Consider the following 15,474-nt stretch of genomic DNA (forward strand, 5'->3'; position numbering starts at 1 on the left):
GAAATGTTATCATGTTAGACTAAATAAAACTCTACTAAGATTTCTTCACTGATGAAGTTTCTGCTGTGCATCAACCAAAGATGGTAGACAGAATGGCAACAGAAATTAGGATGACACAAATCAGGGCACATATCAGCCTTTGCCTGAGAAGGAAACAGTCTGAAAACAAGCCAAAGACCAGATGACAGCTGGAAACAGTGGAGTTTCTCCCTTCTTTGCTGTGAATATATTGCTCATACTGTGAAAGTCAACTGCAAGACATGCATTTTATCCCTGTACTGCTAGAAATCCCAGGGTGAAACACAGCATTAGTCATCTACAGAGACTAGTGAAGTACTGTGCTGATATTTTAAATATTAGAAACAGAATAATACTGTAATGGACAAGTTTTCTTCACTGTTACACCATGTGTTCAGAAGGTACTTGATGGTTTAGTGCTTCCATTAATTCAGCTTGTTAAGATGAATGATTATGATGTCAGTGCTATGAATACTGTGTAATTTCTCTTTTAACAACTGGTATCTTTTTTACATATAGGAAGCTACACAAATGCACAAACACACTCCCATGTACCTACCTGAAAAGTACACTGATAAATTTGCAATATCAAGCATACTAAAAGTAAGAAAAAGTCAAACCGTGATCTGCTTGGTTGACGTGTACAATCACAGAATTTTAATGTCACAATTACAAATATTCTATCAATTTGACCCTGATAGTCCTGTCAGTTTGTTCCATGCCCTGAAAGGCCTTAAGGCTGGACAGTGAGGGACTGTCAGAAAGATGCCTGCTCTGCCTGTTACTGAGTTCAGCTGGAATGCAACAAATAAAGCAGGAGAAGGAAAGACAAGCATATGGTTAAAATGTCAAAAACACCCCTAAGTCTGTCCCACAAGAACCTTTTGTGATACTAACCAAATTGCTTGAAATTATATTTTCAGTTTCCCATAGGTGGCTGCTAATGGAATAGTCACCAAATTTTTTCATGTATCCAAACTAAAAGCCTCAGGATATGACTTGAATAACTGCCCCATTTCACAGTTGTCACCAAAATGATTGAGTTCTGTGCTTCAAATACATAACAGCAAAGATACTTTGGGGAAAAAAAAAACACCAACAAAAAACAACAGAGCAGAAGAATCTGAAAACACACATTGAAAAAATCTCTAGTGAGCCTTTCCACTGTATCTCAGCCACCAACTATACAACCAGTCCTAACACCGATTCTTGGAACTTCCTTCCTACAGATAAACAGCTCACCCTGAGCCACAAGCTCCATGCAAAACACAAGGTAATTAATCCTGCCTTCAGTGCTGTATTGAACCAGTTTGTAAAATAATTCTAATACCATATTTTGAACAGTGACAGCAAAAAAACATCTAAGCATCTAAAAAAAACTGTTTACTAAATGAGTACTATTATTCTGCATAGTAAGGCAGTAGCAGTTCTAGGAGTGAGGAAACCCTACATAACAGCACATTTAAATATCTGTATCATAATAGATGAACTCAAGAGAAAACATTGGAATTTTATAGACATTTGACTTTTTTTCCTAACCATTAAAACTTAATATTTATGTAGTAGTTTTGGGCAATTTTGTACTAAACTAAATCTTTACTGGATACAGTGGTTATGATCCCATTAGGAGTAACAACAACATATGTTTCAATTTAGATACTGAAAAAGAAAAAGAAATGTTGCATTAAAAAAATTTCCCAGGAATGCCAACATACTTACTTATAAATACTTTCACAAGAAGATGTACTGTTAAATTACTTTCAATAAAAGACAAAGTTTTAGTAGATTATGGAAAAGGATCACGATATAGCTTACACTAAATAACTTTTTTCAATATTAAGACAAATATAGATGGGAATATATACTTACATTCACACTGTATCACATCTAAATTAAACTGCTGAATTGCTCCCATGCTTATTTGTTTTAATTCACTGTCCAGTAGCATCTGCATTAGGGACATTGAAAGATGCTGGCAGGCTGACATGCAAGCTGTCTGGGCCACTTTTCCCTAGTAGAAAAAGCAACAAGTTTTACAATAGAAACAAATGATACGTCACTAAAGAACTGCTCATCTGATTGGATTTTAATATACATTCTAAGTCTTAATGATACAAAACTTAGATTACAAGGAGAGAGATCACACTTCCTGTTATTTCTTTGACCTATTAGATTTGTTTCTATTAGATCAAACAGAGAATTAGATTAAATAGATGTTAAAGCAATTATGGATATTTCTTCCAGCAATCCAACAGTCTTCACGAATACAAGGACATTTCCAAAACAATGGCAATTAAAGTTGCTGAAGCATATGAACAGCTTTGTGGATTTATTTAAATATTTTTAACCCAAACAGAATGAAAGCAAGAATGTAATGAAAATCAACATGCAGCATATTTTTAACAATAGCAAATTAAATAACCCCCCAACTTCACATAAACCAAAATGACTGCAATTGGTTGAGGCATTTCTTGTAAGAGCTTGTGCTAATTGTTGGTAGTTTAACTACTCAGATTCCATCTCAAAGTTTGTTGCTGAATTACTTTAAAAATTCATGCTTATCCATCATCTCAGGTGCTTAATAAATCAGTGCTGTCAGTGATCAACTGCTTACAAAATGAAATGCAGCCCTCTGCTGTACAAAATAGAAATAATTTCCCAATCACAGTCTGGCTGGCAATATTGCTCTCCTCATCATCTACATGTAACTGAGACAATTTTCCCAACATGAGGTCAAAAAACAAAACACAAAGTCAGACATTAACCTGAATAAATTATTTAAAATTTAAAGATAACAAAATTCTACCTTAAAGTTAAGAAAACCACTTGAGACCAGATACCAAACCAGATGGCACTATTCCATTCACAGCACTGCCATCTCTTAAAACAGAGTGATCTTGGGTGTCAAACGCAACTACAAGAATCTCTGTAGATTAATGTACTGAAACCACTGCTTTCAACTGATGTGTGTGTTACAATGATATTGAAACAAAGGTAACAACACATTTATACAAAAGAAATCCTAATAACATAACAGAGCTACTGGAGCACATGGCACTATTGTTTTACTTCTATCCATCAGTACAGTGATGTCACCTGCTTCTCTAAAGTAATGGTTCCCCAGCTGTTTTCTGCAAAGTCAGGTTGATCAATTCACTGTTGACTCCCAGAAACACATATAAGTAATGAACAACTATAACAGACAGTTCACAGTCTCAAAAAGTTTGGAAAATTCTGCTCCAGCATCTGAAGAGCCAGATCTTGTCCTTAATATGTCAACTTGCTAAGATGACTGAATTTTCATGTGCAGAAAATTTTCATAAGAGAAAGCAAATTTGGCCCCAAATCATGCTTTAAAAATCCATTAGTTGTTAAAAGGTAATTAAAATATAATGAATACAATAGAAAGCCTTCAACTCTCCTCACATTCACACTGAAACATTAAATGGCTGCTGCTGATTTTTTTCTAGCATTAGGACACCTTGAACTGTAAGGAGCTTTTTGTCTAAAATGACATGTCAGTTTCTTAATTGAAAATCTCAGAAAAGCAAATAACATATTTGAGCAAAATAGATGAACTGACAACAAAGAATGTAGGAAACAATACAAGAACAGCATGCTTAAAAGTCTCCCAAACCCAACAGCAATTATACTGGGAGACATGCAGCTCTATTCCCCAAGCAGAACAATATCAATATGAATGGGGGGGGGGGGGAGTAGAAAAAAAGAATAGGCAAAAAAGGGAGGTGAGAAGGGGACTAAATGGGCCACAGTTCATGTAATTACAGTGTAGTGCATTTGAAATACTTAATGGAAATGTCATTTTGATTTAATGGAACAACTAGTGCATCTCTGTTTAATGTACTGCTCCATCAAATCAGCTCCATGTCCTATTTATGCTGCCACTGTAATGTAATAAAAGTTCAACCAGATTAATAGGTTGTCATGAAAAATTTTAACATTCAGTTTATTTCATATGGAAACAATGTGTACTCATCTGTTATCTTAAATAAATGACAGAATTTTATATTTCTAACAAGCATGTGTAGTTAATTGTTACATTCTGGCAAATATCAATAGTACTGGAGCACAAGATAATGGTTACAATACAGAAATGACACAGCTAAAGCCACTAAGACTTTAAATAAGTATCAATACATGTACATGTAATGTTGGTTTTGAAGTTTCATAAAATGGAAACATCCTAACATATAAACTATTTCCAACTATGTAACTTGAACTACAGGCTTATTGTTCAAATGACACATCAACAAATACTACAAGTTTACTATACACAGTAGATACTTACTAAAAAACACTTAATTGTCTCAAATTTAGAGAAAAAATAAAGCTATGCATATTTATCAAAATGCTGAATTTTAACTAAGAGAAATGTGAACTATACTATGTTATCCTCTTCAAAATTCAGCACTTCCCAGTTCAAATTACATTGGATGTATGATACCCAGAAAAGAATAAAATTAACATTCGCGTTTGAAAAATAGAATCTAGTTAAAAATTCATCTCCAAATTTCCAACATCTACCACATCATCAAATCCTTGCCAAATTTTCATAAAGCATTTTGAAGAGGAAATATAATGATTTGTGAACATAGCAATAACATTTATTTTTCAGGATTGAACAAATATCAGCTAATTTTAAAACAGTCTTGATGTTTGGGTTTTTTGCCTTTTAAAATTACTATTATTATTTAAGGGGGTGGGGGTGGCCATGGTTATCTAGCAATTAAATACCTATATTCAACAGCATGCAGAGATTCAGCAGGCTTCTCAAATTTGCCCCAGTTGCCACCCATTTGGAGACACTACTATTGTCTCTGCTGTGCCTATGCTAATTGCTCCTATCTACAAAACCTATTCTTCCACTCAATCAGTGTAAAGTTTAGGAAACAAGGACCCTATTCTATACTCAAAAACACCTGCTAACAGTGTTAAAGGCAACTGTTTTTTCACCCAGCCTCCACATTTTGCTGAAATACAAGTTTGTAAAAAGAGAAAACCCTTAGACAAACTTCTTATATTTCAAAGGAGCTTGTAAAGAGAATCTGCTGACATATTAAATCCTTTTTTATAGGACCCAAAAGCTTTTCTCCTAAGAACAATTGTAGTAAAGAGACATTTGGCTCCTAGGAAATTCCCAAAGGGTCAGCCATATGCATCCTTCCCCGGCACCTTCGCGGTGCTGCTTTCTAAAGCCCATGCTAGCTGTCTCAAAAGCAGCTTTCATCATTCACTATGGTGTCAGTCAATATGATTTATGGACTACATTCAACAAAGTCAAAGCATATAGAATGAGAAATATGACTACAATCTGCTAATTTGTTTTGTATTGAGCCACTTAGGAGTCAAAGACCTGATGTCAGGCTGAGACCAGCAACACAATTAACCAGCCAGTGACAGATTCATCCATCCTCCCTGCCAGGCTGTGCCAATCAAAGACAGCATGAAGCAGCAGTTGGAGAAGTCAGTAAGAAAACCCATTCTCTAAGTAGCCTGTGGAGGATGTTGATTGACAGTTTTTGAATATAGCTGCAGAAAACCACCACCCCTTCACCCTCACTGCAAGCTGTGAAATTAGGCTTTTGCTGCCAATCACAGAAACAATAAAATAACACAAACTGCCATCCTCAGCATAAAAAGAAAATAAAATCTTACCCGTTAACTCTAAGATGCTAAGGTGGAGAATTATTATAGCAATATGAAATAACATAATGTTATTCTTTCTGAAAATGCAAATAAATTAAACATACAAATTTTATCACTCAAGGTCAAAACCTCAAACTTTTGAACTACTGATAGAATACAAGTATGATAAAAACATGAACGGAACTTTTAAGAATCAATTTTACTTCCAGTCTCTGCCCCAAATGCTACCAAAACAATTAAAAATACCTAACTGAAAGTAATTTGCAACAGTCTTTTTTCAATGGCCACTCTTTTCCAACTTTATATTGACAAGGCACATATCTAGAATAAAATTTCAGCTAATTCTAAACTCAGATTAAACCACTTACATATAGGTCCACATAATTTCGAGTTAACTGATCTGGAAATACAAAGAAACATTTTCCCCTAACTCTTCAAAACAAAACTAAAAAAGGTAGTTTCTTAATAACAAATTCGATCATCCATTTTATTTCATGAGATTAATGGCTGTATAATGAAGCTTTAATTTGCTTTTTGATTCAAAGCATCTAATGGCACTATCAACTGCAAGATTAACTTAAAATGGGACATAAACATAATCCCAAAAGACTAAATTCTTCTGAATTCAGAAAACAGAATAATTAAAAACTGCATGACTTTCCAATTATAACCTCCCCAAAGCCACACAGCTTCTGTGTTCTATATTGCTGAATTCCGCTAGCCCTCAATCATGAAATAACCATCAGCCTGAGACCTACACAATACTAACAGGAAACATTTCTACACAAAACACAGAGCTCATGACACCTATTAGCTTGACAGTTCACCAGCACACTGAGTATTCAGATGATGGAAGTGTTGATTGGAATGAACCAACATTGTCATCTAGTCCAACCTTCTACTTGGAGCACTGCTGCCAACACTACTTCAGGTCCATAGATCTTTTTTCTTAGACCCTTCAAAGTAGCAGAGGATGGGAATTCAGCAGCCTCTTTGTGCAATCTCCTTCAACACTGCACTACTCTCTTTAAGAACACCTTCCCTCTAATATCAAAGCTCCACCTCCCAAGCTTCAACCTGTGACCACAGCTACATCTGAATTTGTCAGTCCAACCAAGAAGTTTGGCTCCACCAGTTCTGTATTTGTTCTTCAAGAAGTTGTAGGCTGCCACTGGATTTCTCCTCAGCCTTCTCTTTAACAGACTATGTACTCCATCTCCCTACAGTTCCACTAATAACTTGTGCTCTAGGCTCTGAACAACTTGGGAGCCCACTGCTAGATTCATTCTCCAGGTTTAAATTATTTAGTAAATTAACCTCATCACTTTCATTATCATGACAATGTTTATGCCGTATGAAAAAAAATTACAATGCAAAAATAACCAGGGGATAGGAGAATTCTTAAATTCATCAGCTTCTATAAAAAAATTGGAAAAGCAAATAAAGAACACCAGTACACACATTCCCCTGACCCCAGACAAACGTAGCAGAGGAACGATAAAACTTTCACTGATTACTTTATTCAGTTATATCAGTCTATCCTAATTCTGTATGCATGTCTCATAGCTGTATTTTGATACCTGACCTCTCTTTCACAAGGTCTCAGCCTCTAAATTACCTCATTTGGGATGCAAGGCACACCCCATCAACCTTCTGCAAGGTTTTTAGGACTCCTGCTGTCTGTCCCAGTGTATGAAAGCCCAATGTTAGTCATTAACCTGATCCCTGCATGCATCCACACAAGGTACACAGCAAGTTATCAGCAAAACAGAAAGGGTCTTTTTATTAAATGATTAAAAATTGAAGCAATAAGCCTGCAGGCAGTTCATAGTTTTTCTGTTCACATGCTTTTTCTTCACCTTGCATCTACTTACCGACATAGCTGCATGGTCATTGTTGTTATGCTGAGAAGGAAACCAGTAAGGCAGTCAAAACAAAAAAATTAAGATGTACTGTCAACTTCAAAAAAAAAAAAGAATAAAAAAATTGGTAGCAATAAAAGATAAGAAAAAGCGTACAAAAAGAACAATTATAGCTACATAATAGTGTTTTCTAAACCTCTGAATTTATATAGTATTTTGTTGAAATGTAACAAAGAGATTATAACTTAAATAATACTAATTTGGTGATAACATGTTTTTCTGTAATAAGGAACTGTATGCCAAAATATCAAACTTCAAAGTGTCTGTTGAAATGCCTTTCAAGAGCTTTTCATTACAAGAAAGAATATACTTCAAAAGTCTTAGGTTGAAAAATAAATGCTATGTTTACCATTATGGCTTAAAGAGGCTATCTCTGTGTTATTAACATACTTTGTTCAAGCAATATTTAAAATGGCTCAGGATAGTAAGAATCTAAATATAACATGACCCATCAATAAATTTTAACATTAAAGTTATGGCTTTATAACTGTAGGGTTGAAGAAAGCTGTTTTCTTTTCCAAAATGGTTTCTTAAGTACAGTAAACAAGCACAGAGGAGAAAACTAACACGCAAAACTTGAGAGGGGAAAAAAGCTTTGGAGACACAAGACATTTCCAGGGATTCAACAGAGATATCAGACCCCAACTAACTTCTATCACTTTGTGTGCAGATTCAGTACAGTTCATGATCTACCTGATTTAGAGTTCTAATATTCCAATGAAAAGAATAAAAATTGCAAAATCCAGATATACAATGTAAGATTCATTTTTGAAAAGTTATGTCTACATTGGTACAGCAACACTTCAGTACAGCCCCACATAAAAGCACAAAGGGAGACACATCCCTGTGCATTTACACAGCTTATACATACAACAAAAATAAAACAAGATTCTAATGAGAGGAACCCACTAACTGCAACAAAAAAAATGTTAAAGAACATATTATAACGCTTCTACAGGCAGACTAGCATTTGAAACAATACCAAAGAGAGAGTCACTGACCCTGGAGTGTGACAACAAAGAACTACTGTGGCCAACTAGGGTCCTTAGTCCTAGCCCAATGCCCTCTAACACAATTGGGTGTGTAAAGGCAGAAGAGAAGAGACCTCTCTAGTTGTTCCACTCTTTTCCTTATTAGAATTATGGCCAGTGTGCTAGGGATTTGGTCTTTGACTGCTAATTACACAAAAAGTTCTGATAAACTATTTTGAGCAGTGGAATGTTTCTGCCATACAAAAATTACTATAGAAATGACACTGTGACATGATTGGAATAATTCATTAATGAAAATTAATTCTAAAAGTATTCCAAACCTTAATTACAACATGTGAAAAATCTAGCTCAGTTTATCATTCCAAAAGCACTTACTATTTTAACGAGTTATAGAACCTGGTTCTGGGCTAATCTTGGAAAATACTTTTACTTTTTTTTTTTTTTTAACAGAAATAACTTACTAGTACAAATCTAACTAGAATCACCATAGTGTGCACACATTTTCATATAAACTCCACAGGTCACACACAACATTCACAGGACTGTATATTTCTACAATTGGTCAAGATAAGACAGGGAATGAGATGCAGGATAAGTAAAACATTACAAGATACTTCTTGCCACATCAGACTACTTGTCCATACAGTTCTTCATCCTGCCTATTACCTGACCAGAGTCTGAAATTACAGAATAACCTCTCTACAGAAACTAGCTTTCTCCAAAGGCTGACTTGTACCCCCAGGCACATAATTCTATACCTTCCACACTTCTTAAGTCTGAATGCCACAGCTGCTTCTTTGCATTCCCTTAACACATTACCTAATTTTGTCTGTGGCTCATTTCTGAAAAGCCATTTAGCAGCATACATTCATGACAGACTTCTATACATCTTGCTCTACAAATTTCACATCCCTTAACTGCCATATGCATATGGCCACTGAGGAGCAGTGCCATTTGTTCACACTGCTTTGTATACTAAGTTACAATGAATTACGCTATCTAACAAACTTGCTATTCTTTATCAAAAAACGCTCCACTGATTTGGCACAGAAGCACATGCCTCACATGACACATTCACATCAGTATCACATGATACAGTTGGAGTGGCCTTTGTCTTTGAGTCAGTTAAAAGAACGGGAGACAGAAGAATCACAGCCTCTGTGTGATATCTGGAAGACAAGATCAGCCTGCTATGCCAGCAACTTCAACATCTTGCTGTGCACATAAAGAAATTGTTTCTTTCAGTCTGAAGCCTCAAAACATTCTATGCATTGAGGACTTATTCTTTCTAAGCATTGCAGGTGGGCAAAGCACTCAGACATCAGTGTGACTGTAACAACCAAAGACAAGCTGATAAAAGCAGATGCAGCTTGAATTACTTACTGAAGTTACTCCAGAACTATAAACCTATAAACCATTACGATGGTAAGCCAAATTACAAATAGTCTTTTTTATCTAAAAGCAAGGGGAAATCAGACAACACAATGTAACAATTCATACATAAGACAGGTTAACAGAACCCTTTTTCCTGACAAAAAATAACACAGGATATTTGAATATGAGCAAGAATTCATTCAATGAAGGTCGGCTAATCAGAATCAAGTAACTTTTTATGATCAAAAATATTTAGCTAAAAACCTTGGAGAACACAACACAATCTTATGCACAAATGTAGGATTTACACCAATTCTGCATTTTTTGAACCAATGCATGTGCACACAAAACGAACATGGTACACCAAAAAGGCTCTAGAAAACTGCATGAATTCTTACACTATGTAAATTAGTTGCTGGTAACAATATTTAGACTAAAGTACTCGAAAGTATTTTTTAAGTATTCTGATGGGTGAGCTCCAACATACTGATATACATTTGACAATATTTCTCTGCTGAGAAAAGCTTAAAAATACATGTCAGCATGTGCACAAATAAAAAACCAGAACCTTTTGTTCAATCCTTACTGTTTCAAAACAAAATTATGATCAAATAGTTTGAAATTAAACTTAATTTTGAACACTTACAGGTAAATGAGTAAAAACTTGAAACGTGCTTCTTAAGAAGTTAATTAGGTCCATTAAGTATCCACTGGCTCTTCCATCTGACTCAGACATTGTCCAATCATAATCAGCAATCTGAATAAATTCATCTATTTTTTGGTTAAGTTTTGTATATATTTCTCCTTCTGCAGCATGCCTTGCATCCTGAAAAAAAAAGTGTGCAATGCTTGTCAGAATTCTAAAATATTATTGAATGCAGATAAAATTATATCCATCAATGAAACTGAAGTCTTGTGTTTTTCTTAGATTAAAAAATATTTTATTGGATTTGGTACTTTAATGTACTTCAAAAAACACCTTTAATTCTGCCTTACAATTTATCAATCCTGACACAAAGTTGATTTTTCTTTTATGAAGAAAATAATAAAAGAATCTAATCATTTTGTCTTTTATGGACTGAGCTCAAGCAATCACGTTTTTTATGCAATTATTGTCTTAAAGCTGCACACCTGGAGAATACTCATTATTTTTCATCCTCCTTTAGATATCCTGATCATCACATACCGTGATGCAGAGCACTCCCCTACTCGCTCCTACTTTGCCACACCCTGGATTCTACTTTTTGGAACAGCAAATTCTGCATTTAGTGAGAGCTGAGTTTACAATGCTGTCTCTGCCTCTTTTGTACAGGGGACTTCCTCAGAGATCCAACAGGACCTATGAGCACGTGCTTGTGTGTGTGCTGCTGGAAAGTTGTACTTTTGCCAGCCTGGAGTTTAAAGATATTGAGATCTTTCTAATTTGGTCTCAACATAAAATTTTCTTAACTGATATGGAGAAATAATTCAAGTAAGACTTCTGATTTAAACCAAATGGATTGGCTGCTTAAGGTTTTTAGAGGGTAAAAACAGTCTGGATACACTGAAGTAACCAAAAAGCAGATGAAACTCCCATTGCTACTTTCCTCTAGAAGAAAGCAATCCAAAAAACATGGCATTTGAGAAAAGCATAAATAAGAAATGCAAAAAGAAAAATAAAAATTTATGAGCTTAAAGGTGTCCTCACATTGAGGACAAATTTAGTCTTCAATCAGGCCCTGGGCTGAGACGCACTTCAGGAGTAAACAAGAAAGTACGCAGCCCTGCCATAAATAAGTATCAAAGTATGATTCCCTAAAAATAGCATTTTTACTGTCAAATCAACTTGAGAAAGGCTCCACTGAACAGCTCTCCAAATCCAACATGCAAGAATCTGGCAACCCGTCATCATGTCAAAGGAGTATGTGGATACCCACAATTTTGTAGACGGTAATGACTAAGAAAGTTTCAATTAAAGTCAAGTCTACATTTAAAGTTTCTGATTAACAACAAAACCTCAGTTGCAACAATTTATAATGATGGGACTTGCAAATGTATCTGCCTAGGCTTAGAGCAAAATTTCTTAATTTTTTTTGTTTGGGTTTGGAATTTTTTTTTTATTTTAAATCAAAGTCATGGAGTGGTCGTATCACCTTTAACAATTAAAATTATTTTCTGGCAATGGCAAGACTAGTCCTTCTGCTTTTGTCTTCCATTAAAAAAATACAGTGTAGATGTAAAAGCTCATCTCATGGAATGTGAACCTGACCAATGCTGCTAACAAAAGGAGATTTTTGACCACTCTGAAAGAATGGAGGTGACACAATTTGCCACTAGGAGATGAATTTAATAACAGCAGAACATACCAAACTCTGTGAGGGCCCAGTTGGGGAACTGTGAGCAGTTTTTCATTACAATAGAAAAGGGAAGAAAGAGGGATTAAAAGAAAAGAATTTTCCACTATAATTGGAGAACATTGTGCTAACAAGATCTCCAGGCAAGTAGACAGGAGGGAAACCACACACACAAAAAAGCCCTTCTGTTTGTCAGCATTTGTCCCATATTTTTCCAAAGTGCAAACTCACTAAGAACGGACACAGTATTGGATCCCTCCAACAGAACTTAGTTTGTAGGAGTGTTAAACCTAACTGCTAAACAGCATAAGCAACCTACAAAGAATGTAGCTCAACTTGCAAATGCACTTCTTAAATGAAATTCAAAGATAAAGAATATCTCACCTCTTACTGAAATCAAAGACTATGGCTGTATTAAGTGGTTTTGAATGCATGTTTGATTGGTAAAAAGATAATGAATTACCCTTAGAGGAAAATAGCTATAGATACACAAATTCTAAGACACAACAAGCAAACTAGACACCCTAGACCAAAATTAGGGAAACTGCTGGGAAGGCAATAGTAACCAAGTATGGTTGCTAGGCCACATCCCTTCTGTTTTGCCTTATGCACTAATCATTAGCAAAACAAGCAACAGCCAATGGGAGAATCGTTAGCTATCAATTGGAAATATGAAGTGTCTTGCAATTATTCCACCTCACCCACCTTTTAACATTTATGCCAGAGGGTATATTACAGTAGGAGAGACCACATAGTGCATCAAGAGATAAAATGAATTGCAGAAAACAGAACTCTCTCAATAGGATTAATTCTCTTTATCCCATAAATACAAGAAATCACTCTCCTTTGTTTCAGTGTGCATGGAAAAAATACCAAATACCTCAAGTTCAAGTTGCAGCTGCTGTAGAATCCCTGATGACTTTTACTTTGGTTTTGTGGCTTAAATTACAAAAATATCCTAGAATCATTTTAGTTCAAGCACTAGTTGCTAATACTTCTTTTATACCAATACTTACACCCTTTGAAAATACATCACAAAATAATTCTACTGTAGAATAAAAAATAGACACAAACATTTTAGATCAAGGTAGCTGTTTTGCTTGATTCCATTCAGAAAACAGGAGAAGTTCCACAAACTGGAGCTTAATTTAGTAAAAGCTTCTGGTGAAGTTAAGCTTTAACTGTCACTTCACAACTTAATAAAAAATGCACTTGAAAGATAATATTGAGGTTTCTCATGTACTAACATATTCTAGCTCATACTAATAACATAAAAATCCACTGTTTAACTACTCAGTGTTCAACTGAATGCTTAAGAGTTCAGAATTATTTTAGATTCAAAGATGAGAAGACAAGCAGCTTTGCTCTTACCCTTCTTGTTTTAAAATGCTTCATTTACATAAATTTTCAGACATAGTCATATAATGGATGAGATATACCATACCTTAAATGTAGAAAGTCCATAAAGTCTTGCAGTGTGAACAGTCAATTGTGAAATATTTGTAATGTTAGATATAAAATCCTCAAGGTATTTACAGGCTTGCTCCAAGTGTGTTGTGTTTATGATTATTTGAACAAGCTACAAGAAACAAAAATTCTTGTAAAAATCTTTTTATATCACCTATTGTCATTTAATTTTGTAAATGGTTACTTCTTTCAGGAAGAATGCTACTAGAAATTCATTTCAGTATTTCAGGTTACCACCTATTTCCTGTTAGTTTTCAAGTTTGCTTTTAAATACCACTAAGGAGTAATAATGTAGCTTAAATACAAATTATGCCATTTCAAAAACAGTTTCAGTGAAATCTACCTACCCAGTGAAATAAATCCAATTGATAGTTTAGAATTAAAAAAGGGAAAATAAAGGAAAATATATTGCTGAAATAAAATCACTAATTTGTACCATTTGATTTTTTAAATTTACTGCTCTTAAATAGTCATAACACTGTCTGCAGAATTACACATTCAAGTATATCTTATATTCCATTCCACTCTATTTTTTATAGAAAGAAGCTCAACATTAATGGTATTAACTGATAGACAGAACACACAAATCATGCTCTGCATGTAAACAAAAGTGTAAATGTCTTTGGCTTATTTCCTGCAACTCTCAGTTTATCATAAAAAACACAAAATTCTTTCATTGTCATGTCTCTCTCAAAAGGCATCCCTGGGCCCAACTAGACCCAACACTGTATTGTTCTTATGTATGTAACAGAAACTGATGCTTTTTATACTTATTCTCATTTTTAATTGTTAAACAAACAGTACTTGATTTTCTCATACTGCAGTGTCAATGCCTGTGTATCTACATTTACCAAATTAGTTTTAGCATGGATTGTTTTAAAACCCATAGTTTTGAATATGTGTTTCAAAACTTACCTCTGTTAAACCTATATGAGGTTTTTTAATTAGGTTCTGTAAACAACTACTTAGAGTTCTTGTAAGCAGCAAATTTGTAGATTTTCTGAGCATATCATCTATTTCTGTTGAACTGAAAAAAAATATTATTTTTATAATTATGCTGCATGTAGCAATACTTTGACAGCAATACTTAAATTTCTTCCCTGTCAAGGGTACTTTCAATCCTAAGAATTCTCTATGTGCATTTAAATTTTGACTGCTCCAAGTTTTCTGTGGTCTAGCAGATAGAACACCTCTTTCACCTACCAAATTATCCAGTAACTGCAATTCAACACTGAAGCAAAATCTGTTATTTTTAGATTTTGGACATGTTTATTGACACAGATGTTAGTAAAGAGTAATTTGTGGGTTTTAATGAGTTACTAAGGGGGTCAACATGTGCTCATTAGTACGTGTAAATTATAAACAGTATCAATTAAGAATGTGTGAAAGAGAGTAATTTACATCTTTAACAGTGCAGAAATGGGTGACAAGGCCACAAATCCCTTCCAGATTTCAGATCTCTGAATTCTATTTTATCCAATTAAAACTAAGCTTTTGAAGGCCAGAAGAGGAAAGGAAATGGGTGAATTGTGAATTGTGTTTTCCCAGAACAAGGGGGGATAGGAAAGGGAATGAACATGGAGACAGCACATTTTTTTTGCAGGAGAAATCATTGCTAAGGAAACTTAAAGGATTGAATAATGAAACACAAGGAAGTAGTCAGGGATACTAAACAATTACTTCTGAAATGGTCAGTATCAA

The 15,474-nt window shown here is 34.7% G+C and overlaps 1 protein-coding gene across 3 annotated transcripts in view; it reads right to left on the bottom strand.

Annotated features, from left to right (window-relative positions):
* The window catches only part of EXOC6 (exocyst complex component 6), an 87,349-nt gene that overhangs the window by 29,858 nt on the left and 42,017 nt on the right, over positions 1-15,474 (bottom strand). For all 3 annotated transcript variants that reach the window (XM_058810091.1, XM_058810090.1, XM_058810089.1), the window contains exons 16-19: positions 14,689-14,800; positions 13,751-13,885; positions 10,620-10,799; positions 1,888-2,029 (exon numbers count right to left, since the gene is read on the bottom strand). In XM_058810091.1, the coding sequence (XP_058666074.1) occupies positions 1,888-2,029; positions 10,620-10,799; positions 13,751-13,885; positions 14,689-14,800 (569 nt within the window). The remainder of the gene's footprint in view (positions 1-1,887; positions 2,030-10,619; positions 10,800-13,750; positions 13,886-14,688; positions 14,801-15,474) is intronic.

Source organism: Ammospiza caudacuta, chromosome 9, assembly GCF_027887145.1.
Source record: "Ammospiza caudacuta isolate bAmmCau1 chromosome 9, bAmmCau1.pri, whole genome shotgun sequence".
In the NCBI taxonomy this organism is placed as follows: domain Eukaryota; kingdom Metazoa; phylum Chordata; class Aves; order Passeriformes; family Passerellidae; genus Ammospiza; species Ammospiza caudacuta.